We start from the raw sequence: 25760 nt of genomic DNA on the forward strand, positions 1-25760 counted from the left end.
CAAGACCAGAGTCTTCAGGTTATTCCCCCAACAAACCTGCACCCCCGGGTTACAAGTCCACCCCCTGCCTAACGTCCACCAATGCAGAGGGAAGCAGAAATTAAGTTTATGATAAGACTCCCAGCACCAGCCAATTATGTTAAAGGCCACAGTAGCTTTCCAATCAGATGCTTGCACACGGACTCCCTGCTTGCTACTTACTATAAAGCCTTGTCCCAATAGACATTCGGGGCTCCCCCACCTCCAAAACCGCCGGGGCGTGATGGTGGTGCTTTTGGGGGCAGGACGGGAGGGTGGGTGGGGCGAGCTAGCTCCAATAGAATAACGACCCTGCTGTGAGTTGCATCAGATTGGCTCCTGTATGTGTTTTGGGGGATCGCTAAGGTTTCCCTGGCACATTTCTAAACTTTTACAGGTGCTCTGTATTTTAACATTTAAATGAAGCTGTTTCCAACACACAGATAATGAAAGGTTGTCCCTACCCCCAGGTTTTGTTTCTTTGTTTGGGTTTTGTTGTTGTTGTTGTTTGTTTTTTTTTCTTTAATTTTTAGAGACAGGGTTTTGCTGTAGCCCAGGATATCCTAGAACTTACTATCTAGACCAACCTGACCTAAAAGCAAAAGAATCACTGATAACAAGGGCAGTAGAAACGTTTATTGTCCTTCTTTCTTATCAGTTTTTAAAGATTTATTTATTTATTTATTTATATATATAAGTACACTGTAGCTGTCTTCAGACACACCCAACCCCATTACAGATGGTTGTGAGCCACCATGTGGTTGCTGGGATTTGAACTCATGACCTCTGGAAGAGCAGTCGGGTGCTCTTAACCGCTGAACCATCTCTCCAGCCCCTTTCTTATCAGTTTTATCCTCTCTTTGTCCCCTTTTTCTTTTCTTTCTGGGATAGGGCCTTGAGTGTCTCAGGTCGTAACTAGGTATGTGGCTGAGGATGATATTGAGTTCTTTCATCTTTCTGCCTCACCTTCCCAAGCATGGGGTTATTTATTCAACCAAAAAAAAAAAAAAAAAAGAAAAGAAAAGAAAAAAAAAGCTAAACTTTTTTTTCCTGGAGAGCTGTTTGTTGTGTGTTTAAGCCAATCAGCCTCTATCCACATAACTTCTTAGTTTTTCTATTTCTAATTTATGCTGTACTTTTAAAGCATCCATGATTTTCACTTCATTTTAGATTATGTCAAAGCTTCTATGGCTTTGCGACTCCATTTTCTTTGGTTTTGGGGGTCGTTTGTTGGAACATGAATAGGCTCATTTCCCCCCTCTCAGCTTCCATGGTAACAAGGGGTGCGTCCAAGACCTCTTGGACTTGTCAGGCCACCGTAGGGCCCACCTGCCAAGGGAGCCGGCCTGGCTGCTTCTGCGGCTGCGCAAGAGGATCCCCGCCCCACCCCACCCTGCCTGTCCCCGCCTGTCCCCGCCCACACCGCGTGCTGGTTCAGTCTGGCAGCAGCCTCACACCTGGTAGCTGTCCCCTGCGGTGGTGGCGGCTGCTTGTTTTCCCGCCATTTCCTGTGCCTCGTGAGAGAACCGGATGGTTTGAGATCTGAAGTGTTGGATCCCGGCTACCAAGCTGGTAGGGACATGAGCTAGAGTCAAGCTGGAGGCCGCGCGAAGGCTGGCGGCCTCTTCCCCAGCCAGTCAAGGCCGCTTATTACTCCAGTGTAGCCGTGACTGAAACCCACCAGCCTGGTGCTGTGAGGACGGTTTATTTAGATATTTATTTATTTAGATTGTTTATTTACTCATTCATTCATTCATTCATTCATTCATTCATTCATTGACAGGTTCTCACTACATAGCTCTGACTGTCCTGTAGACCAGGACATGGCCTCCTAACACACAGTGAATCTGCCTGCATCTGCCGTCCAAGTGCCAGGATTAACGTCCTGTGCTACCTCACCCTACCATTTAGTAAATAAAAGAACGTTTTACGTTTATTTGTGTGGTGGGGTGGGGGTCATGCGAATAGTAACTGGGTGGTGGCTCGCTTGCTGTGGTGCACTTGTGGAAGTCAGGGGGCAGCCTCTGGGAGTCTGTCCTACCTGTGGATCCCAGGTGTCAAGCTCAAGTCACCAGACCTAACAGTAAGCAGCACCACTATCTTAACCAATGAGCCATCTCTCCAGCTCCATTGATCATAAATCTTAAACGGCAGATGTTTATTTTATTTCTTGACACAGGGTCTCACTATTTAACTCTGGCTGGCCTTGAACTTACAGAGGTCCACCTACTTCTGTTTCCCAAAAGTTCTTGGACTGAAGATATGTGCCACTTCGCTGGCTAAGTGGCAGAATTTTTTAAGATGGGGTGCAAAGTAACCTCATTCACTTTGTAAGCCTTTGCATAAACTGGCACTCTAAAAATGAGTATTGTCGAGAGAAAAGGATTGTGGTAGGGAAGAAGTAACTTGTTTTAACATTTTAAATATTAATTTATATTTTATTAAGAAATTTATAAATATATGATACATTATATTATGTTAATACATTAATATTAACTAGCATATTCATATCCAACATAGTTTGTTGTGTTCTTTTATAGAGCCCAAATGTCAGTTTCTTCATTTAAAACACTCCTACAGCCTGGTCTACAGAGTAAATTCCAGAATAGACAGGGCTACACAGAGAAACCCTGTATGGAAAAACAAAGCAACTCCCACAAAGAGGGCCAACAAGATGGCCCAGTGGGTACAAGTGGTTGTCATTTATGTGGAGCTCATGATCCCCAGAATCAGCATGGTGGAAGGAGAGAAACAGCTCTCAAAAGTTTCCTATGACCTCTACACTTGCCTGCTCCACCTATGAAATAAACATTTTTTTCAAACCTCATAAAATCACTTTTGTTTGGATATATATTTAAGAAATTGTACAAAAGTTGCTGTTAGAAAAAAAACAAAATCATACCATACAAATTATGGTATGATTACCATGTGAATGGAGGGCCTGTTTAATACAGGAACATGCATTTTCTACAGAATCAGGAGAATCGGATTCTAATTCCAGAATTACCAGTAAAGATGGAGTTTTGAAAAGGTTGGTTAGTCCTGGTTATAGTCACGTACATCGTGTGTCTGTGTGTGGGAGGGGCTAGGATAAGCTTGCTCCTGACTTTAACACCTTCCAGATCTGTGACTGGGTTTCTGTGAAGTAGAAGGTGTGTAAGCTGAGACTGTTATCACTCAACTGTTTCCTTTATATGAAACATGTCCAAGTGCGTAATGTGTGGTCCTTCTGATCCAGCACTGTCTATTGGCTCCTTTCTCTGCCCTATTAATAAAGACACAGGCTGGGCCTGGGGCTCAGTGGTGGTGTGCGTGTTTAATGTAGCACCTCACAAACATGATGGCATTCCTCACGTTTTTAAAGATTGATTTTCTAGTTATAAATTGGTATATGTGTTAAGCTACAAAACTTAGAAAGCAAAAGCGAGTTAAAGTAAAGGCAAGCACATAAATATAAATACTTAACAACTATGCCACTCCAAGAAAGGGGGAAAGCCTCATTTCTGATTTCCTATGACTTTTGTACAATTTTTGCACACACACGTATGTACGTACACACACACACACACACACACACACACACACAAAGACACACACGTGCTCTATGGCATATAGTAAAGGTAGTTTGCCATGTTACATGTATATCACTACAGACAACGTAATGCACACAAATTCGCTCCCACACCCAGTAAACTGAAAAGTTAATCAGTTTTATTGTAACAGCTATAATTCTGTCATGCTCTACGTTATTCTTATTCTTTCTCTCTATCTGGTCCAGAATGGATTGGTTTCATTGCAACCAGTGTTTCCGAAAAGATGGGGCCCATTTCTTTGTCACCAGCTGTGGCCATATTTTCTGTAAAAAGTGTATGACTCTGGGTGAGTGACTTCTTTTCAGATTTATCCCAAAATGATTTCTAACTTGGATATAGTGGATAGTCATTTCTCTGTGTGATGTAGAATAAATGTCAGTTAGTAGGCATCAATGACAATATGGATACTGTACGCAGCTGTTCATTTTGGAAATTGAAGGAATCCATTAATAAAAGAATGGAACAAACTGATTTAGCAATAGTGTTACTCTTCAGTGTTTTGAATTGTGTCAGGAAAAGTCATAATGGATGAAAAATGATGTTGATACCTTGGAGTTTAATAAGCAATTTCCTGTTTATTTGGCAGTGCTCAGTATAGAACTAGGGCTTTGCGCATGCTTGGTAAGTGCTCTGCCAGGGGCTTACTTCTTAAGCTCCTATACAATTAAAAAAATAAGTTATAGTGTTTATTTTCAGTAAACTGATTTTTAAAAATAGTTTTTGCTTTTCCTGTTGTTTTTGAGGCAGGATCTATAATTACTATATAGCTTTAACTGTCCTTGAACTCACAATCTTCCCGCCCCAGCCTCCCAAATGCTGGGATTTCAGGTATATATCACCATATCCAGCCTCTAGCACCAGTCTTCTGAATTTTCACCACAGTCCTTGGTCGTAATTGTATTCTGTAAATAAGGAAATTATCTGAGAGAATAAATGATTGCCAGCTTCTTACAACTATCAAGTTTTAGAAAGGAAACTTGAAGGCCAGGTAGAGTATGGCAACAAATGCCTTTAATCACAACACTGAAGAGGCAAAATCAAGCAGATCTCTGAGTTCCTGGCCAGCCAGAGCTATAAAGTGAGACCCTGTCTCAAAGAAAGAGAAGTTGAGTTTAAAGTTTTATTTTGTAGTGAGCATTAGGAACTGAACCCAGGACCTTTAGGATGCTAGACAAATTTCTGAGCTACACCCCTAATCTAATCACTATTTTGTTTTATTAATAGGAAAATTCTTAGGGCTGGGTGAGCAGACATGGTGGTTATGACTATAACTACTAGGGAGGCTCAGTCAAGAGGGTTGGTTACTTGAACAGAGGAGTTTGAAGGCCAGTATAGGCAACATACAGATTCTGTCTGAGAACAACTATAACAAAAACCCTATAAATTATCCAAATTGCAAAAAAAGGAATTTTTCCCTACTTAGGACAGGATGCTTTGATCAAGAAAAACATCTTAGAAAGCATTATGCTGCAGTAGGGTTTTGAACAATAAACTGGAGTTTGCCAAGTTTGGCAAAGATCATTCTAATTTAAAACTGGGGGCTGGACAGAGGGCTCAGTGGTTCGGAGCACTTGCTGCTCTTGCAGGGGATGTGTGTTTGGTTCCCAGCATCTACACAGTGCCTCATTGCCCTCTTCTGGCATCCACAGGCACTAGGCACACACCACACATGGTACACATACTTATAGGCAGGCAAATGCTCATGTATATAAAATAAAAACACATCTTTTAAAACAGTTTAAGACAGGGGTTGGGGATTTAGCTCAGTGGTAGAGTGCTTGCCTAGGAAGCGCAAGGCCCTGGGTTCAGTCCCCAGCTCCAAAAAAAAAAGAACCAAAAAAAAAAAAAAAAAAAAACCAGTTTAAGACAGTAGCACGTGTAATAACAGGACATCATTAAATTGTAGTGCAGATACTTACCCAGAGTCGAGATAGAGTAGAGACAGGTAAAATGGTGAAAGATGAAGCTAGTGGTAGGCAGAAGCAAAATGGTAGAAATTTCTATCCATCAGGGTAAGGATCCTGAACTGTTAACCTGTTGGTTCTAGAAAGCTGTAGAGTTGTGTTTCTTTTAAACAGGATTTTTTCACTTGCTGGCTCATACGGAGATCAGTATATAGGGCAGACTGGGAAAGAAGCTCTCTTCCCCAAGGAAAGAACAGTCACATTAAATAGTCTCTGGAGAACTTTGTCTTCCTGTCTGAGGCTCTTGACCTTTTTGAGTTATCTGCTGATGCAATGATGTTCTCTATGGTTGCAGCAGCTCACTTTAGAGTGATTGTCTCTGCGAAGCATAAAGCCATGTACTGCTTTTTCCTGACATGGCATCTGTCTTTCTTTTTCTTGGTCTTATGTATGCTAAACAAGTATTCTATCTGAGCCTCATCCACAGCCCCGTGACACTTACCATCAGCAACACTGCTAACACTGCATTTTAAGGAAAGCTTAGAAAGTGCACTTTTTGCCTCTTTCAGATGGCATGAGTTGAAGAGGAAGAGTAGGGGAGCTTCTAGATCTAGGAATATGAGCAAAGTGACAACAGGGTAGGATAACCATGGAGCCAGCCTCTTATAGTACCCAGTGTGTGCCTGCTGTCAGGCAGAGAGGAGAGGTGGCTCAGTGGCTAAAAACACTAGCTATTTTTCTAGAGAACCCAGGTTCAATTCTGAGCCCCCATATGGTGGCTCCAGTTCCAGAGGATCTGACACCTTCTGATTTCCTTAGGCACCAAACATGTAAATGGTTCACAGTCATACACAAAGGCAGAACATTCATAGAATAGATATTTTTTAAAAGTCACCTGAAGTGAGGATCATCGTACTCTTGTATTTGTCTGAGAACACTTGCAAATGTATTCCTGTACTACTGTTGGCACAGTAGAAACTACCAGTAAATACCACTAGTCCCAGCACTCAGAAGGCTGAGACAGAAGGGTTGCTACAAGTTTCAGGCTAGTTTGGGCTACATTTATGAAACCTTGGCTCTAAACCAAAGGAAAGCAGACAGAGACATAAACACGGTGCAGGCCTCATACTTCAGCATGTTTGTTTGGCAATGCTGACTTAGAGAATAGAGATCAAGGTAATATGTTTTATAGCACAATGATAATCTAAATTTAGTTAAGAATCTCTTCTACTTGACATTTTACTACATACTCTAGGAAAATCTTACCTCCTGTCCTTAAGAACAAATATCTTTTCCTTTTTCGCTCAGAGAAATGTGGTGTTTGTGGACGTCCTTGCAAGCATCTGGCCCTTTCTGATAATGTAAGTTTTCACCTTTGTCATAAACTGTCATCCGGTCCCTGGCCTGTAGGAAGTACATAACACAGGTAATGAGCAGCTCAAAAATAAAAGAAAAAGAAAGCAAATTTAAAGATGGCAGTTGTAAAGGGTAGTTGTTTAGTGCGGGGTCAGTAGTTCCTTTCATTTTGTTGTGGATATTCTCACTGCGTGTCTTCCTCTCCTCACAGCTAAAGCCTCAGGAGAAGAAGTTCTTCAAAAGCCCTGTGGAGACGGCTGTGCAGTGCTTTAGTCACGTCGCTCAGGTATGATAGCCAGAGGAAGAGCAGGCCTCACTGTGTAAGCTTAAGGCTACCTTGGGTCACGAGTGATACAGCTGGGTACATAGAACCCTTGTCTCCAAGAGAAAGGTGAGGGGAGCCACCTCTACCTCTTTTGAAACAGGGTTTCTTCGTGTTAGTCCTGCCGTCCTGGAACTTGCTCTAGAACTCAGAAATCCACCTTTTGCCTCTGCCTGAATTAAAGATTTGTGCCACCACCACCAGGCAGGGAGTTTTGTTTTTTGTTTTGTTTGTTTGTTTGTTTGTTTGTTTTTGTTTTTTTTAATGCTCAGTAAACACAGAGTTTCTTTTTAAACTGTCTTTGTACAGTGGACAGAAACTGCTTTCTTTACTTTCTTGCCTGATACAATCTCTATAGTTAACTTTTTACTGACTAGAATCTATGGTATGGAGGGAAAACTGCAATCTAATTGAATCTTACTTTGTAGTTCCTACTTCTAGTAACCTGTTCTTGTGGCTCAACAGTGCTCTAAAGAACCGTATCATCATCTTTCTCTGCAGACAGAGGCATTTCTTCAAAATTACATGTCTAGGCCTACAAAGAATGGATTTGGTAATTTAGCTTGTGACCTTTTGCTTGTAGACCTATATCCATGAATGTATGTCTTATCCTTTGTCTTTCAGTAATCTTTTTTTTTTTTTTTTGGTTCTTTTTTTTCGGAGCTGGGGACCGAACCCAGGGCCTTGCTCTTCCTAGGCAAGCGCTCTACCACTGAGCTAAATCCCCAACCCCGTCTTTCAGTAATCTTTGCAATAATATTCAACTTTATTTGGAGTTAACAACCAATTGCTTGAATGTTAGAAAATATTTGTCTTTGCTGATGTCCCATATGTTGGTGAATGATTGACATGGTCAGGAGTAGTAGACTATAGCAAAAGGCAGAGAAAGAGTAGGATCATTTGAGAGAGTTCTCAAGTCGTAAAGACTTTGACTTTCACATGAATATCATTGCCCTCTACATGCTTGGCAAGTGCTCTACCACTGTGCCAAATCCCCAACTATTGTCTTTTTTATTTGCTTGTTGTCCTCGAGGGGAGCCTCCCCCCATCCCCCACTTCTTCAAACTCACTGCTGCTATATATGTGTGCCCGTGTGTTAGAGAAAGGGCCATTGCATACCACAGCAAAAATGTAGGACAGCTTGCAGGAGTCAGTTCTCCTCTCTTTCCAGCACATGGGTGCTGTGGATTAAAGTTTGGTGGCTAGTACTTATTCCACTGAGCCATCTCTCCAGCCCAAGGGAAGGTCTGTTGTATGCTATAACTCACTGTGTAGCTAAGGATGACCCTATATTTCTGATTCTTTCCCCTCTACTTGCATGCTGAGAATATAGGAATGTCCTGCCACTCTAGGTCTATATGTGCTGGGAATAGAACCCGTGGTCTTACATATACTGGGCTAGCAATTAACCCACTGAGCTCCAGCTCCAGGATGTTAATTTATTGTTTTCGTTTGAGAAAGAATCTCACCTTGTAGGCTAGGCTAACCTTAAATGCACAATCATCTTGCCTCTATCCCCTGAATGCTGTACAAGGCATTCAGTACAAGGCATGTACCAAAAACCATACTTGGCTTTGATATTCTTTTTCTTGTTCTTTTGTGTGGTGTATTGCTGGGAGCTGAACCCAGAGTCCCACACATACCAGGCAAGCTTTATACCAGTATCAATTCTTCTTAAGAAAGCTTTTTTTTGTTCTTGCTCTTGCTGCTCTGCTCTCTTCCCCTATGTCCCTGTCCCTTCTCTCCCCTTCCCACCCCTCCACATGCCGGCCTCCTTTGTTCCTCCCATCCTTCTTCTCTCATTAAACCTCTCCACGTGGGGAAAAAAAAGAAAGCTTTTTTTTTTTCTTTTTTTCTTGAGACATGCCTCATTATAGCTCAGGACGGCTTTGAACTCATGATTGTTCTTCTTCCATTTCCCAAGAATTGGGATCACAGGCAAGACCCACAACAGCCAGCTTAAGTACACCTTTTCTAAACAGGAAAGTTATCATTAATGTTTCCCCAGCTGCCAATCTTAGCTCTGGAAATACAGTAAGCAGAATTAAAGCTTCGGCTGTAGCTGTCTTAGTCACTTGGATGAGCCATTATATTGAGATATATTCGATGTTGTAAGTCAATAAAATCCAGCTGAGACCCAAGGAGAAATGTAAAAGAGGTCACTTGAACAAGAGAAAAAGCAAAGCTTTGGCTAATATTTAACCCCGTGGTTAGTTAATAATCAGTAAAGAAATTATGTATAGTCTGAATCTTAACCTGCCTAATCACGGGACCAATTATACATGGTCAAATAATCAAGGTAAAATAAATAGAAAGGATCAGTTAATCATCACCTTTGTGATGGGACAGTTTGGTTAAGTCACCAATTTGGAAATGTATTTTCCTACTCTGTGAGGCTGAATAGCTGATGTGGTGCCTACCCCTACACTGAGTCATTCAAGCTTCTACTTAAGGGTCCTCTCCTCAGAAGGATCTTCCCTAGCATCAGAAGCTGCTCCAGCATCTACTTCGTGTCTTGTTTTTCTCACAGCTCCTGTCTGTTGTCTTGCTTACCTCTGAATGCTGTGCTGAAGTACAGCTCTGGGAGGACAGAGGTTTGGTCAGTTTAGTCTGTTGTTCTCTTTGAATAGTTTCTAATACTGAATAAACATGCAAAACATTGCCCTAAGTGAATGAATGGACTGTGGCTCTAAATGTCCATTTCCATTCTCTGTGATGACTCAACAAGGACTTTTTTTCTGCTTTGTTCTAGTTCTTGATAAAGCTTCCTGTTCTTGACTCCACTCTAAACTTTGCAAGAGAATTGAAGAGCTTGTAAGAACCTGCTAGTTTTCTTATATTCCTAAACCATAGACCACCGTCTTTACTCACAACTTGGCACCTTTTAAATAGATGGCAGAATTGTTCCTTCTCTAGTAAAGTCTTCCATGATTTCTGTACCAGAAATTTGTTTTGTTTCTTGTACCCTCTATTGCTTCTAACTCTGCAAAATATTTAACTCTAAAAAATGTGATTTACTTGTGCACATATCTGTTTTATGTTTTTCTCACTTTTTAAAGGCAGACACATCTTTGTAGCACTTAATGGCTTACTAATTGTCTCACCTAAATTCATGAGAAATGTTTTGTAGAGCCAAGTATGGTGGCAAAACCATTTAATCCCAGCACTGGGAAGCAGAGGTAGGGGAACTTCTGTCAGTTTGAGGTCATCCTGGTCTACATAGCAAATTGCAAGACTTGGAGCGTTTTTTAAACAAGGAAATGATGTCATGTGATATATAATTTTAAAAGAGAATGTGGCTGTTGAGTGACTAGACCATAAATAGGTTAAGAGTACAGGCAGAGAAACCAGTCAGGAGGGGAAAATCTAAGCAGACTGCTTGCACAGTGATGGCAGCAGAAGGGAAAAAGGCTTGAAGGTTATAGCTCAATAGCAGAGCCTTTCCCAGCAGGTAGAAAGGCCTGGGTTGATTCTTAAGACACACACGCACACAGAAGAGAAGGTCGTTACTTGCATTTTGTTTTGTATTCTGAAAGCTCAAGGGCAATTTTATTAATGTTTAAGAAAAAACATAGTACAGGTTAGGTGAAAATACCAGCAGCTGCCAGGAGAAGTAGAGAAAAAGTAATGCCTTTTGAGTTAAACATTTGAAATAGATAGCTTATTTTAAAGGGGGAGGGGCCAGAGATGGCTCAGTGATTAAGAACACTTGTTTTTGGAAGATCTATGTTCAGTTCCCAAAGTCCACATGGTGGTTCACAGCCATCCATAACTCTAGTTCCAGGGGATGATGGACTCTTCTGACCTCCACAGGCATAAACATAGTACACATACATTCTGAGAAAATACTTATACACAAACAATAAATAAACAAGCAAGCAAATGAGAAGGACTGCAGCAATGACTTGCTCTTCTAGAGGTCTGGAGTTCAATTCTCAGCATCTGTCTGGTGGCTCACAACCGTCTCTAATGGGATCTGATGCTCTCTTTTGGCATTCAGGTGCTCATGCAGATAAGAGCGTTAATACATAAAATACATATACAAATCTTTTAAAATATTAAATAAATAAATTAATAAGCAAGCATTTCCAGGAATGGAAGTAGGAACTAAGGGAGCTAAGTGCCTCAAAGCTTGTTTTGTGGATTTATTTTGTTTATTTAGGGATGTTTGTGTATATGTGTGTTGTTTTCTTTTGAGACAGGGCCTCTCTACATAGCCATGGCTGTCCTAGAATTCAATATGTAAGTGAGGCTGGCCTCCAACTCACAGAGGTCCACCTACCATTCCCTCTAAAGGTGTGAACACCACACTTCGCATGACTTACTTTCCAAAGAATGAAGAAGTAATATTGCTCGTGCAAAGCAAGAAAAGGTTTACCTTGTTTTGATTGTTTCCTCAAAAATCTGCAACCATTTTTTCCTGGTTGATTTTTTCCTGCATCTGCCAGGATGATATAGACATGTTAGGTTTTAGATGTTTCTCAGAAATCCAGGTGGAAACTCAGGAAGGCTGAGCTCATCCTGGAGCACAGGGCATAGGACAAGACTGAGCTTTGGGTTCACAGCTTGCCAGAAAATCCTTTTTAAAGCGTGGAGGGGAGAGCAGTGTGGGTGGGTAGCTCAGCGGTAGGGTGTATCCCTTCCTGAATGTTAGAGTGCCAGAGCCATGTATCCATCCAGGCGCAATCCCCTACCCTCACCCCAACACATAAACACAGCGAAAATAAGTCTTGGGAATAAATAAGATCATGTAAATAGAGTCCCTTCAATGTTAAGCAATTAGGTGGAAAAAGAGAAATTAGGAAAACTGCAATCAGAAGTTAAAACAAAAATATGTGGTGTCCCAGAAGTCAAGTGAAGGAAGTGTTTCCAATGGTAGATATAGTCAGCTGAGTCAAATCCTGTTGAGAGATGAAGTCAAAATCGTATGAGTAAAAATCAGAGTTGGCTGGCCATAGCAATGTAAAGATTACTGTCATTCCCCACAGAGTCTTAACACTGTACTGGACCTTACTGCTGGGGAAGTAGCTTTCATCTAGTTTACCTCCTGAACTCTTTTTTTAAAGATTTATTTTATATATGTGAGTACACTGTAGCTGTCCTTAGACACACCAAAAGAGGACATCAGATCTTATAACAGATGGTTGTGAGCCACCATGTGGTTGCTGGGAATTGAACTCAGGACCTCTGGAAGAACAGTCAGTGCTCTTAACTGCTGAGCCATCTCTCCAGCCCCCTACCTCCTGAACTCTTACTAGCCCTCTGTGATCTGGTTTCTAACTGTTGCATTAAAAACTGCCCCTGCTAAGGGCATCAACATCCTCATCAAAATCAATAGATAACTTTTGTTTCTATTATAAATGGTCTCTTTTCCACATCTGAAGTTTTATTTCTCTGCTTAGAAATAGTCTTTGGCTATCTTAACCAACTCGTACTGTTGCCTTCATCTTCATCCGTACATCTCTTTTTTTTTTTTTTTTTTTTTTTTTTGGAGCTGGGGACTGAACCCAGGGCCTTGCGCTTGCTAGGCAAGCGCTCTACCACTGAACTAAATCCCCAACCCCCATCCGTACATCTCTTAAATAGTTATATTTCTCTGAGGGATATCTTTCCTCCTTAAAAGTGCCAAGAATAATCTCATCAACCTGGGATATATGCCCAGAGTAGTATAGCTGACTCTTGAGGTAGATTGATTCCCAATTTTCTGAGAAACCTTCATATTGATTTCCCAAGTGGCTGTACAAGTTTGAACTTAAACCAGCAATGGGTAAGGTTCTCCTTGCTCCTCAGCAGTATGAGCTGTCACTTGTGTTTTTGATCTCAGCTCTTCTGACAGGTGTAAGGTGGAGTCTCTAAGTCATTTTGATTTGCATTTCCATGATGGCTAAGGAACATTTCATCACATGCTTCTTAGCCATTTGAGATTCTTCTGTTGAGAATTCTCTGTTTAGATCTGTTCCCCCTTTTTAATTGGGTTATGTGGTTTGTTGGTGTCAAATTTCTTGAATTTGTTATATTTTGGATATTAGTCCTCTGTCAGATATAGGGTTGCTGAACATCTTTTCTCATTCTGTAGGCTGCTGTTTTGTCCTTTTGCTTTACAGAAGCTTTGCACTTTCATGAGGTCCCTTTTATTGTCAGTCTTAGTGTCTACACTATCAGTGTTCTGTTCAGGAAGTTATCTCCTGTGCCAGTGCATTCAAGGCTCTTTCCCATTTTCTCTTCTGTCAGGTTCAGTGTGTCTGGTTTTATGTTAAGGGTTTTGATCCACTTGGACTTGAGTTTTATACAGGGTGATAGATACAGGTCTGTTTGTATTCTTCTACATGCTGACATCCAGTTAGACCAGGGCTGTTTGCTGAAGATGCTTTCTTTTTCCTATTTATATTCCTGGCTTCTTCATCAAAAATTAAACATCCATAGGTGTGTAGATTTATGTCTGGAACTTTGATTTGATTCCGTTGACCAATTCATCTCTTTTTATGCCAATGCCATGTGGTTTTTATTATTATAGCTCTATAGTACAGTTTGAGATCAGGGGTGGTGATACCTCTGGATGTTCTTTCATTGTACAAGATTGGTTTAGCTATCCTGGGTTTTTTTTTTTCCATATGAAGTTGAGTATTGTTCTTTCAACAGACCCATCTTTCTAGCACCTTCTAACTTGTTCAGGAACACAGAAGCTCTCCAAACTTTCTTTTCAGTTAGTTTATGAACATTTCACTAGGCGTGACTGATTAAATAATTGTCCATTGGTGATCAAACTTATTCTCTTAGCCTTTATCCCTTCCATAGATATGTGGAGAAAAGGGAAGGATTAGGGCTAAAAGTTCTAACCCTCTAATCAGTACTGATTTCTCAAGCAACCAACTCCCGTCTCATTAAGAATCACCTCATCAACATACACAAGGCATGGTTGAAAGGGGCTGTGAATAACTGGATTCTACTCTCAATGAGGACAGTGCCACAAATTTTAGGAACTATGTTCGTTGTCATGCTACATTCTTTAGAAAATCAATTTAGTGTCAATACAAAGCATTTCAAAGGTGGTATAAAAACACAGTTTACAGGGTTGGGGATTTAGCTCAGTGGTAGAGCGCTTACCTAGGAAGCGCAAGGCCCTGGGTTCGGTCCCCAGCCCCGGAAAAAAAGAGCCAAAACAAAACAAAACAAAACAAAACACAGTTTACTCTAGAAATAAGTATGAGAGGCCACAGCCTGGCAGTCTAGGTTCAGATTGCCCTGAGGGGGAAGTTTCATGTAGAAATGGTTGCATCAAGTTTTATAAGTTATAGGACAAAGTCATAAAGCCAGGCACTTAACCATTGGTTGAAAACACAAATAGGTGAGTTATAGCAAAGTAAGAAAAATTCTGCAGTTGGTTTCACATGTTTCTCACAACCTTTGTAGCCTTTGAAATTGAATAGATAATGGTCTGCCAAGGACACATTTTAAAAGATTTTAGGAGTCACAAGGATAGTATCAAGTCAGACATAGAAGTGGGCAATGAATGACTTTCAAAGGAACTAAAAACAGCACAAGGTATTTTGGTTCTAGTCTGCAACATTTTTCAAAAAAATCTCTTTTAAATAACTTTGATTGGGCTGGAGAGATGGCTCAGAGGTTAAGAGCACCCGACTACTCTTCCAGAGGTCCTGAGTTCAATTCCCAGCAACCACAGGGTGGCTCACAACCATCTGTAAAGGGATCCGATGCCCTCTTCTGGTGTATCTGAAGACAGCTAACAGTGTACTTATATATAATAGATGAATAAATCTTAAAAAAATAACTTTGATTGTTTTTTGAGACAAGATTTCTTTATGAAATCCTGGAAACTACTAGTAGTCCAGGCTAGCCTCAAACCAACAGAGTTCTACCTTTATTGTAAGAAAAAGTGAGGAAAGGGAGGTTAGGGTCCCCATGTTCTTTTTTTTTTTAAAGATTTATTTTATGTGAGTACAATGTTGCTGTCTTCAGACACACCAGAAGAGGGCAGCTGATCCCATTCCAGATGGCTGTGAGCCACCATGTGGTTGCTGGGAATTGAACTCAGGACCTCTAGAAGACCAGTTAGTGCTCTTAACCTCTGAGCCATCTCTCCAGCTCCCCATATTATTTTTTTTTAGATTTATTTATTTATTTATTTGTTTGTTTGTTTGTTTAATGTATACGAGTACACTGTAGCTGTCTTCAGACACACTAGACCTCATTACAGATGGTTGTGAGCCACCACGTGGTTGCTGGGAATTGAACTTAGGACCTCTGGAAGAGCAGTCGGAGCTCTTAACTGCTGAGCCTCCCCATATTCTTTTAAGGACTTACCTTTGGTAAACCTTTTTCTGGTAGGCTTCACTTCTTAGAATTTAGCCACCTCCTAATAATGCCACAGACTGATGACAAAATCTTCAACACATAAATCTTTGAAGCATATTAGGATCCAAACCACGTCAGGACCTCTATGTTAAATAAAATCAGTGACAAAGAAAATACATACTTCGCCATACTGTACAACAGTCCTCAGTCAATCGGTAGTTTTAAAGGGCTGCAGTGATAGTTCAGTTATTTATTACTATGCATTTATTACTCTTTCAAAAGACCCATGTTTGGTTCCCAGCACCCATATGATTCTAGCTCTTCTTCTGGCCTCCATGGACACCCCCACACAAACCCATATACATACACATAAATACAAATGAGGGTTGCTGTTGTGTTTTTTTTAAGATTTATTTATTTTATTTATATGAGTACACTGTAACTGTCTTCAGACACTCCAGAAGAGGGTATCAGATCCCATTACAGATGGTTGTGAGGCACCATGTGGTTGCTGGGAATTGAACTCAGGACCTCTGGAAGAGCAGTCAGTGCTCTTAGCCACTGAGACATCTCTCCAGCTCATTGTTGTTGTTTTTATACCACTGAGAATATTCACAGGAGATAGGCAAATAGTCTCTACCTCTCAGCTACATCCCCGCCCTTTTAAATTTTATTTTGAGGCAATATCTCATTAAGTACTTAGGCAGTCTTCAAACTTGTGATTCTCTTGCCTCAACCTCCTGAAAACCTGAGACTATGGGTATGCATCGTCATGCCTAGCTTTAAAATTTTGTTATAGATAATTTCAAATATATTAAACCAGAGAAGATGTAATGAATCTCCATTACTAATCATCATTGTATTTCACCAGTTGTAAGCTGATGGCCATATTTTCCCCTTATCTTCTACAATCTTAACCAAATTATCCAAAATCAGGCATTTTATCATGTTAAATGTAAATATTTCATGTGTATCACTTAAGGTGAGAGCTCTTTTCTTTAATATTTCCCAATATTGTCAAATAATTACACAGTATTCATATTTCCTCAGTTTTCTCATGATTTTTATTTTTTGAGACAGGGTTTCCCTAGCTGTCCTGGAATTCGCTGTAGAGACCAGGCTGACCTTGAATTTACAGAGATCTGCCTGCCTCTGCCTCCTGAGTGCTGGGATTAAAGGTGTGCAGCACCATGCCTGGCTTTCATGATTACTCTTAGAGTCTGTTTGAGGTAGTTTTCAATAAAGTGTATATATTTCAGTTGGCTATTATTTCTCAAGTTTCTTTTCACCTCATTCCATTTTATTATTAAAGAATAAACTGGTCTTTTGTCTTACTGTTCATAGCATGGATTTTGTTTACTGCATTCATTGGCTATTCACTGTGCTCTTTGGGCCTGTTTCCTATAAATCGGCAGGTAAAGCTTGCTCACCATCATTGAATCTGGGAGAGGGGAGGCAAAGCAATGTCAGTGTATTGCATTTCACAAGAAGTACATGTTGCTCTTCTGTCATTTGTATGATGTTGCCATGATGAACTTTGTACATACTTGTTAATTCCTTACATGTTTTAAAGTGTCGATATGCTAATTCTGTCATTTCCTTTGCAGTTTTTTAAGCTGAAATACTAAAACCAAATTCTGCTTTATTAGCTTTGTAACTCTGAAATATAGTTCAGAATATAAGACCTAGAAGATTGCTCATTGGGCAAAGGCAGTTAACAGTGAGCATGAGGGGGTTGGGGATTTAGCTCAATGGTAGAGCGCTTGCTTAGGAAGCACAAGGCCCTGGGTTCGGTTCCCAGCTCGGGGGTGGGGGGGGCAAACAAACAAAAAAAAAAGAACCAAAACAGTGAACATGAGGACCTGAATTCAGTCCTTGGGACCCACATAGTGAGAGGAGAAAACCAACTTCCCAGGTTGTTTTCTGACCTCCATACACAGTCCGTGGCACACACAAATAAATTAATGTAGTTGTAAGACTTTGGGGGGTTGGGGAGGCTGGAAAGATGACTAGGTGGTAAGAGCACCAGCTGCTCTTCCAGAAGACCTGGGTTCAGGTCTGTAACCTTAAAATAGCTCTCTAAAACTTATCAACTCACTACATGTACTCAAAACTGCTTGAGACAATAAATATTTAGCCAGATAAAAACTGATCCTGAGAATTAGAATTAGGGGATGAGGGATGGTTCAATCAGTAAATTACAGGCATATGGACCTGAGCCTGAATCCCTAGCACCCATATAAAAAGTCAGGGGTATCAGCACTGGGCAAAGTGGAGTGGAGGACAGAGACAGATGGATACCTAGAGGCCATAGGCCAGCTACATTAGGACATGTTTAAGTTTGGTGAAGGAAGTTGAAGACACCCATTATCAACCTCTGACCTCCACAAGCATGCATGTACGCACAAGGAAACTTTAAAAAGTAAAGCCATGGGGTCGGGGATTTGGCTCAGTGGTAGAGCGCTTACCTAGGAAGCGCAAGGTCCTGGGTTCGGTCCCCAGCCCCGAAAAAAAAAAAAAAATAAAGCCACTTTCAAAACCAGAAAGCCACTTTTGTCAGGCATAGTCACATATACCTTCTAGCACAAGAGGATCACAACAGGTTTGAAGTCAGCTTGGTCTACATAGCAAGTTCCAAGCCAGAAAGAACTATAATAAGACCTTGTCTCAAAAGAAAAAAATCGGGGTTGGGGATTTGGCTCAGTGGTAGAGCGCTTGCCTAGCAAGCACAAGGCCCTGGGTTCGGTCCCCAGCTCCGAAAAAAAAGAACCAAAAAAAAAAAGAAAAGAAAAAAATTAATAATAATGCTACAAGTAATGCTCATTTCTATAACAGTAGTTTATAAACAAAATCTTTGTTTTAATTACCCACATCGAGAGCTAGTAAGATTTCTCAGTGGGGAGGGCACTTCTTTCCAAGTAGAATGACCTGGGCTGATGAGACGGCTCAGCTGTTAAAGACTGGGCTCACAACCAAGCCTAATGATCTGAATTCAATCCCCAGAATCCACATGGTGAAAGACAAATACAGTACCCTTTAGACTATTTTCTGCTGGCCACATGTGCCTCCTCCCAAAATAAGTTAGTGTAAAATAAATCAATAAACAACACCAAAGCAAAATAACAACAACAAAATACAGAGTGAATCTGCTACTTTGCTTCCATAACTGTGCCTCACTACAATTTGGAAACTGATGTCTCCCAAAGGCTCCTATGTTAAACACTTGGCCACCTGTCTGTGGCACTATTAGAGTATGTGGGACCTACAGGAGATAAAGTTGGGATGGTAATGTAGCTTGGTTGATAGCGTTTGCCAAGCATTCATGAAGCCCTGGATTCACTCCCTAGCACCTCATAAAACTGAGCACATGATAACCTGCCTATATTCCAGGTCTTAGGAAGTGAAGCTCAGAGGGTCAGAAGGTCCAGGGCATCATCCGCCCCATAAAGTCAAGACCCTGATTTCTTGTTCTAAGTGAGGCCTAGTAGAAGAAAGTTAGATAATCGATATGTCTTTGAAGGGAACATGGAGATCCTGGTCCCTTCCTCTCTTCCTGCCAGCCATTTAAAGTTGAGGGCCTACCACTGTGCTTTGCCACAGGTCCAAAACCAAGGTTACTTGGTGTGGTACTTTGAATGAAATGTTCCCCACATCCCAGATTTTTGAACACTTGGTTCCCAGTTGACGATGATGTTTGGGAAGGTCTAGAAAATGTAACCTTGCCGGAGGAAGTACATCACTAGGGGTGGGCTCTAAGGAGTCAGAGCCAGTTGTTTCCAGTTCACTCACCTTTATGCTTGTGGTTCAGTGTGCGAGCCCTTGGCTTCCTGTTCTACTCTCATGGACTTCAACCCTCTGTAACTGTAACATAGATCAAGTTCTTCTGTTTGTTCCTTTGGCTATAGTATTTTATCACAGCAACAGAAAAGCACCTAATACAATTGATAAGCATAGACTATAACCTTGGGAACAATAAGCCCAAAAACCTTTCCTTCTCTAAATAATTGTGGGTATCTTGTCACTGTGGCCATAAGCTGAAGAACAGTTTTCAGGTGTCTTTCCTTTACTCTCTCCAGCCTTTTGATAGACCTAACTCAGAACTGAAGTTTTACAATGCTCTCCTCAGTAAGTAAAAGTTATGTTCTAGTTGGGCATTGTGGTGCCTTTATACCTTTAATACCAGCTCTTGGGGGCAGAGACAGGTAAATCTCTGTGGGTTAAAGGCCAGCCAAGTCTATAGCAAGTTCCAGGGTAGCCAGGGGTATGTAGTAAGTCCTAGCCTCAAAAAGAAGTATGTTCTATGTGTTAAATAAAAGTTATAGATAAAATTTATAGGAGACTATTGGATTAGACTGAGCTGCTGCAGTAGGCCCAACAGACCAAACCAAATAGACCTGTTCATGCAGAAGTTCCATGCCACCAAACTAAATTGTTTATATGACTGCCTAAGAAGGGTGGAGTTGGAGAATAGTCAACTCTAAACATGCCACTTTTATTCATAATGATAAGATCCACTTTGTTTTTATAAGAAATTTCCTTTGAAATGCTAATATGAAGATGGCATGGGCATATGCTTAGGACTCCAGGACTTGGAAGGATGAAGAAGTAGATCATGAGTTTGAGGTCAGCTGGCTATATAGAATAATTTTGAAGTTATTTTAAAATTTGATTTAAAAATTAGTAATCTGCTTTTTTTGCTGTTGTTTTCTTCAGCCTCTAATGCCAACTCTTCTCAGTTTATCAGGCTCCCCCTGTTTTATAGAGAGATAATGCCTAATTTAAGAATCAAACAATACAGTCCTCCTTAGCCACAAGGAATACCATGTTCCCCAATGGATTCATGAAACAGCAGATAGTTCTAAAATTTATGTGTGCTGTGGTTTTCCTCTGTACGCATAAACCTGTAGTAAAGTTAAATTGGTAAATTAGGCACAATAAGAGATTCACAAGGCAAAACTGAAAAACTTCTTTTTCCTTCTGCACAGTTTTACAATGTGCTGGCTTGTTTTATGTCAGCTTGACACAAACCAGAGTCATTTTGGGAAGAAGGAACTTCAGGTGAGAAAGTAACCTCACCAGATTGGCCTGAGGTGCATTTTCTTGGTTGATGATAGGTGTAGGAGAGCACAGTTGACCGTGAGTGGTGGCCCGGGTTAAAGTTCAAAGAATACAGGCTAACGGAGCCATCAGCCATCGGGAAGGAGCCTGCAAAGCAGCACTGCTCCTTGACCCCGCATCAGCTCCTGCCTGGAGGTTCCTGCCCTAACTGCCTTTGATGATGGACGGTGATAGGGAAATGTAAGCTAAGTTACTTCCCTCCCCAGGTTGCTTTTGGCCATGGTGTTTCATCACAGCAGTAGAAACCCAGAGATACATGAGTATATTTGTCCTTAGAAAAATTTAACAACTTCCACACATTTTTCCCTTTTCCCTTTAGTCGAGAATTTATACCTATTCACTTAAAGGAAGCACTTCATGACTTCTTGTTGGTGTTTCCAAATTGCCAGCATCTACTGTAAGTACAGTAAGGGTTACTCAAACACAAGCACTACAAAGATTGCTATGAAAATACTTTAAACCACACTGCACCCTGGGTCATTGAAATCCTAGGAAAGTGAAGTGTAGCTGGTGTTTGCTACATTATGGATTCTTCTTTTGCCCACCCTTTATCCCCCTTTCACCACTTTGACTAGATAGGGGAGAAAGTATAGAGGAGAGAGAGCTCCATGAATCTAATTTCTTCTGTGTCTTCTTTGAGCATGACTACTAACAGACTGCAGCCAACCTCCCTCAGTGACCAACAACCACCTGCCTCACCTCTTAGGGCCCCAGCCTTTCCGTACCTGTCGTTTTTAAAACAAAATACCAAACATTGCATTTCACCAAATGAAGACTCAGGAGTCAGGCGCTGGGGTGGAAGCCTGCTAGCTCGGAGAGGCAGAGAAAGCACCCTTCCTCCTCATCTGATGTCCCAGAAGGAAGAAAAACAGTTCTCCATACTATCTTAAAACCCAACCGAATGTCCCTCCTTTCTGTTTCCTTTGCATCTCCCCACCTTTCTGACTTCCTCTCTTTTAATAGACATTTTATTTTCAGTAGCATAAATAAAAGTTTATTGATAAATACAATGAACATTCTTCAGTCAGCTTTTTCAAGCCCAAGGAATAAGACCTGAATTACAATTTATATTTTGTTTCACACATTAGAAACTCCATCCATGTCAGCTGTGGGATTTTAATCCTTAGTGATACTGTTGGTTTCTTGAAAAGATAAACATTGAGCGGGGACCAAATCCTTAATTTTTGCTATCCAACCATTTTTCCTGATCTTTCTCTCTAACGCCATATGTTCCAGACTGTAAAATGGATTTGTAATAAACTTCCAAAATAAAGGGAAATGTCTACTCATTGTTTGCCTGAAATCTTGGCTTAAGTTTATCCTTTTAAACTAAAAAATAAGCTCCAAAAATAAGCTCAGCAGCTAAAACTCCTTTAAAGATCTTCCTTGCCAGAGGTTCCATGGTTCGAGCCATCCTGAGACCTTACCAAACCCTCCCCCCCTTTTTTTTTTCTTTTTACTCCCTGTCAACTGGTTACCTGCTCCATCTCGACCTATAGTTGATTTTATTCAATTTTTTTTTACAATAAACAGCTCTTGTATTAAAGGTATGTGCTAGGACTGAGCCACACCATTACTAGAAATAGTTTTTTCCAGTATACAATCTCACAGTGTGATAATGTCGAGTAACACTCTTGAATTAAAGGTGTGTGCTAGGACTGAGCCACACTACAGCTAGAGATGGGGTTTCCCAGTACACAATCTCAGGGTTCACCGTGTGATCAAATATCCTTCAACGTATATCCTCTGAAAAGTTCCCAGATTTCAAACATCACACAATTGCAAAAACTATCTTCAGCTAGCAAAACCACACTTCTATTAGAGCACCAGGCAAATCATAGTCAGCTGCTTCATATAGATCAAAGCATCTCATCTCTGGTATCAAAACAAAAGTATATTCTTATAATATTTCTGTTTTTTAAAGAAACCAAAAATTTTAAATTGTCACTATAATGAAGCTTTCAGTAAATTTAATTAAAACCCTGTTAGTATCTGTAAGCTAAATTTCATACATTTTTTTTCTTAGACAAAATCTCACTGTCTAACTCTTGTTGGCCTGGAATTCGCTATGAAGACCAGGCTAACTTTAAACTTACAAAAATGTACATACCTCCTGAGTGCTGGGATTAAAGTTATGCACCACCAGCCTGACAATTTTATAATTTTTAAAATGAACAAAATCTATAACATGAAGGCAATGATACTTACTGTCTGATCCTAGATGTAGAGGTGAATGAATGTCATTTGGGTCGGGAAGTGGATAGTTTCACATAGTGTTATAATTAAATGAATAATATTAACACTTGAGTTATCTAGATTGTGTTTTCAGTAGTATAACAACTTTTATTATCTGCTCTAGATTACTGTATTAACAAAACAATCATCTTAAAAATGATCTATTTAACAGGGTGGAGTCTTTTCCAGGCAGCTCAGTTGGTCCGAGGCTCTTCCAGGCAGTTTGGTTCATCTGCTTCTTCCAAGTTTTAGCAGTTCTTACTAATCCATATTTTGGGGCTGATGGGACCTAGTGAGTCTTGTCAGTTTCAGGGACTTCCTGAAACTGAGCTATTTGCTGAATTTTAGAGACCTTCCCTGCAGGATGAAATGTTTCATGTCCCTTTAGAATATCCCATGTCTTAAAGAGCTTCTTTGAAAGATGAAAGGTTTTATTGAAAAGGAGAATGCTACATAACCCTTGGCTTCATGTGAGATTTAAATTTCAGTTTTGGGGGATAAGAAGGCAAAGAAAGCTTGCTTAGGACTAGTCAGAGGGCTCTCCTATAGTCTAATCTGGCTCTTTGAGTTCTGTAGTGGGGTCTAGTCTCAGTGTACCTGTGACCCTTGACAGTCTCAAAGTGAGCTATATCTAGACTAAAGTAGGATTTGGCTTTGATCAATCTCCCCTTTTTGTTAATTTTTAAAGTTTTGTACATTTTATTTTTAAAAATGTTATGTGCATGCTTGTCGTGGTGGCTTAAATGAGAATAGCCCCCATAAACTCATATTTGCATGCTTAGTCCCCATTTGGTGAGTTGCTTGGAAGGTTTAAGAAGTGTGGCATGGCTGGAGTATGTGTTCTTGTTGGAAGAGGTACATCACTGCAGGCTTTTGAAACCTCAAAACCAGGCCCAGTGTATTTCTGTCTTTGTAGTTCCCAATGCCCCCGTAGATCCAGATGTAAAGCTCTCGGCTGCTTCAGCATTATGCCTGCCTGTGTGCATTGTACTCCCTGCCATGATGATCATGTACTAACGCTCTGAAACTGTAAACAAACCCCAATTAATGCTTTTATTAGAGTTACCTAGGTCACAGTGTCTTTTCACAGCAATAGAACAATAAATAAGGATGTGTGAGTGTGTGTGTGTGTGTGTGTGTGTGTAGAGTGTATGTACACTTATGTGCACACGTCACACCACATGTGTGGAAGTTGGATGACTACTTGCAGGAGTCTGTTTTTTCCTTCTAACATGTGGGTCCCTAGGTTGAACTCAAGTCATCAAGATTGACAGCACCCACTGAAGTCATCTCACCATCTGGCCTATTGGCCTTTCTTAGTCATAGGATCTTGCTCTGCAGTCCACTAATGTAGCTCAGGCTGGCCTCAAAGTTAGAATTCTCCTACCTCAGCCTTACAAGGGCTAAGATTACAGGCATGAGCTATCAAATTCAGCTAAAATTCCAAGTGCCTTATAATAACTCATTTCATAACATGTTGATCCCACAGTTAAAACTAGAATGTTGGGAGTACTGTGTCTTATTACATAGTTATCTTTTTTTATTCACGTCCAAACACATCCTCCTATCATTTCAGATAATTCTATGTAATTTTTTTGCTTCTGTTTTGTTCAAATTTTCTAAAATTTTACTTTTATAAACAAATCAGATGAGAAAAAAATCATGTGAAGAGTACACATACCCAGAGAAGGGCCTTTGATAAAGGATTTATAGTCAGATCAATGAGATGAGACATAAATTCTGCTGTGTATTCAAAATAGAGCCTGACACAGCTAAAACACTTTGTAAATATTAACTCTGGTTCAACAGTCCTGTGCTAGATACATTAGTGTAGCAAACGGTAAAATAATACGGAAGATAAAGTTATATGTCTATATCCAAAAATAAATCAGAAAACTTTAAAAAAATCAGAAATATTCTTTTATGTCCTTCCTCCTTGAGACAGGGTCTCATAGCCCATACCACCTTCAAATTCACATTGTGGCCAGTCAAGTCAAGCCTCAAACTCCTCATCCTTCTGCCTCTCCCTCCTGGGCACTGGGATGATGGGTGTGTGTCATCATACCTGGTCACATCTACCACTTCTACTTACACAGCACAAACATCCTTCGACTAGCACAGCCTAAGTGTTACAGAAAATACATTGGAAGCATTGAAAAAAAACTTGAAAGTTTTATTATTGTTTTTTGCTCAGGATGAACAGTGTGTGTGTGTGTGTCTGTGTGTGTGTGTGTCTGTGTGTGTGTGTCTGTGTCTGTGTCTGTGTGTCTGTGTGTGTCTGTCTGTCTCTGTGTGTAGAATGAATATTATGAATATATATATGCATATATATATCATTCAATAATGCCAAATATTCTCATTAAGGTAAGAGAAAGCCAATGTCCTAAAATGGAAAGTTTTGACTCTCCCTAGTGTTGAACTCTATAGTTTTGGGGAGTTAAAAGTTATACTAAAAGGTCTAGGAGAAGAACAGTTCTAAACTATGATTTAGTGAATTTCCCCTTATAGTTTAAAGTAATATGAATGAGTTAATAGAAGTGTATGCCAAAGACCTCTTTTTTCCTAGTAGGTGTGGTGCTTCCAGAAGAAACAAACAGATCTTCTTATCGCCTTTTATAAGGACAGAATTAGAAATTTAGAAGCAGCTGTGAAGGAGGCCCAGGAAACAGCAGCCAGCCAGAACAAGTAAGCACAACGTTAAACCTCCAGCTAGCACCTTTTCTTTCTTTTAGTAAAACTGTAGTCTTTTCCAAATGTAAGCACTGAAAATTGCCCTATGCATGTTCATATTTGTCTTAGGAAAGTCAGGTATGAAATTTTTGGTTGTTCCCCTTGGTCTCTCTTATTTTTTTTTTTCATTCTTCAGTCTATGGACTCTCCTCACTTTATAGCATTTCTCTT

The 25760-nt window shown here is 40.3% G+C and overlaps 1 protein-coding gene and 1 pseudogene across 1 annotated transcript in view; one reads left to right on the forward strand and one right to left on the reverse strand.

The window, feature by feature from the left end:
- The first annotated feature begins 1457 nt into the window (after positions 1-1457).
- Positions 1458-25760, forward strand: part of Rnf212b (ring finger protein 212B) — a 46569-nt gene continuing 22266 nt past the window's right edge. Inside the window, 5 exon segments of the mRNA NM_001447090.1 lie at positions 1458-1590; positions 3797-3897; positions 6824-6876; positions 7083-7157; positions 25429-25544. Coding sequence (NP_001434019.1) covers positions 3798-3897; positions 6824-6876; positions 7083-7157; positions 25429-25544 — 344 coding nt within the window. The 5' untranslated portion in view covers positions 1458-1590; position 3797.
- On the reverse strand, positions 21802-22038 carry Cebpzos-ps2 (CEBPZ opposite strand, pseudogene 2; annotated as a pseudogene).

Source organism: Rattus norvegicus, chromosome 15 (genome assembly GCF_021556685.1).
Source record: "Rattus norvegicus strain SHRSP/BbbUtx chromosome 15, alternate assembly SHRSP_T2T, whole genome shotgun sequence".
In the NCBI taxonomy this organism is placed as follows: Eukaryota; Metazoa; Chordata; class Mammalia; order Rodentia; family Muridae; genus Rattus; species Rattus norvegicus.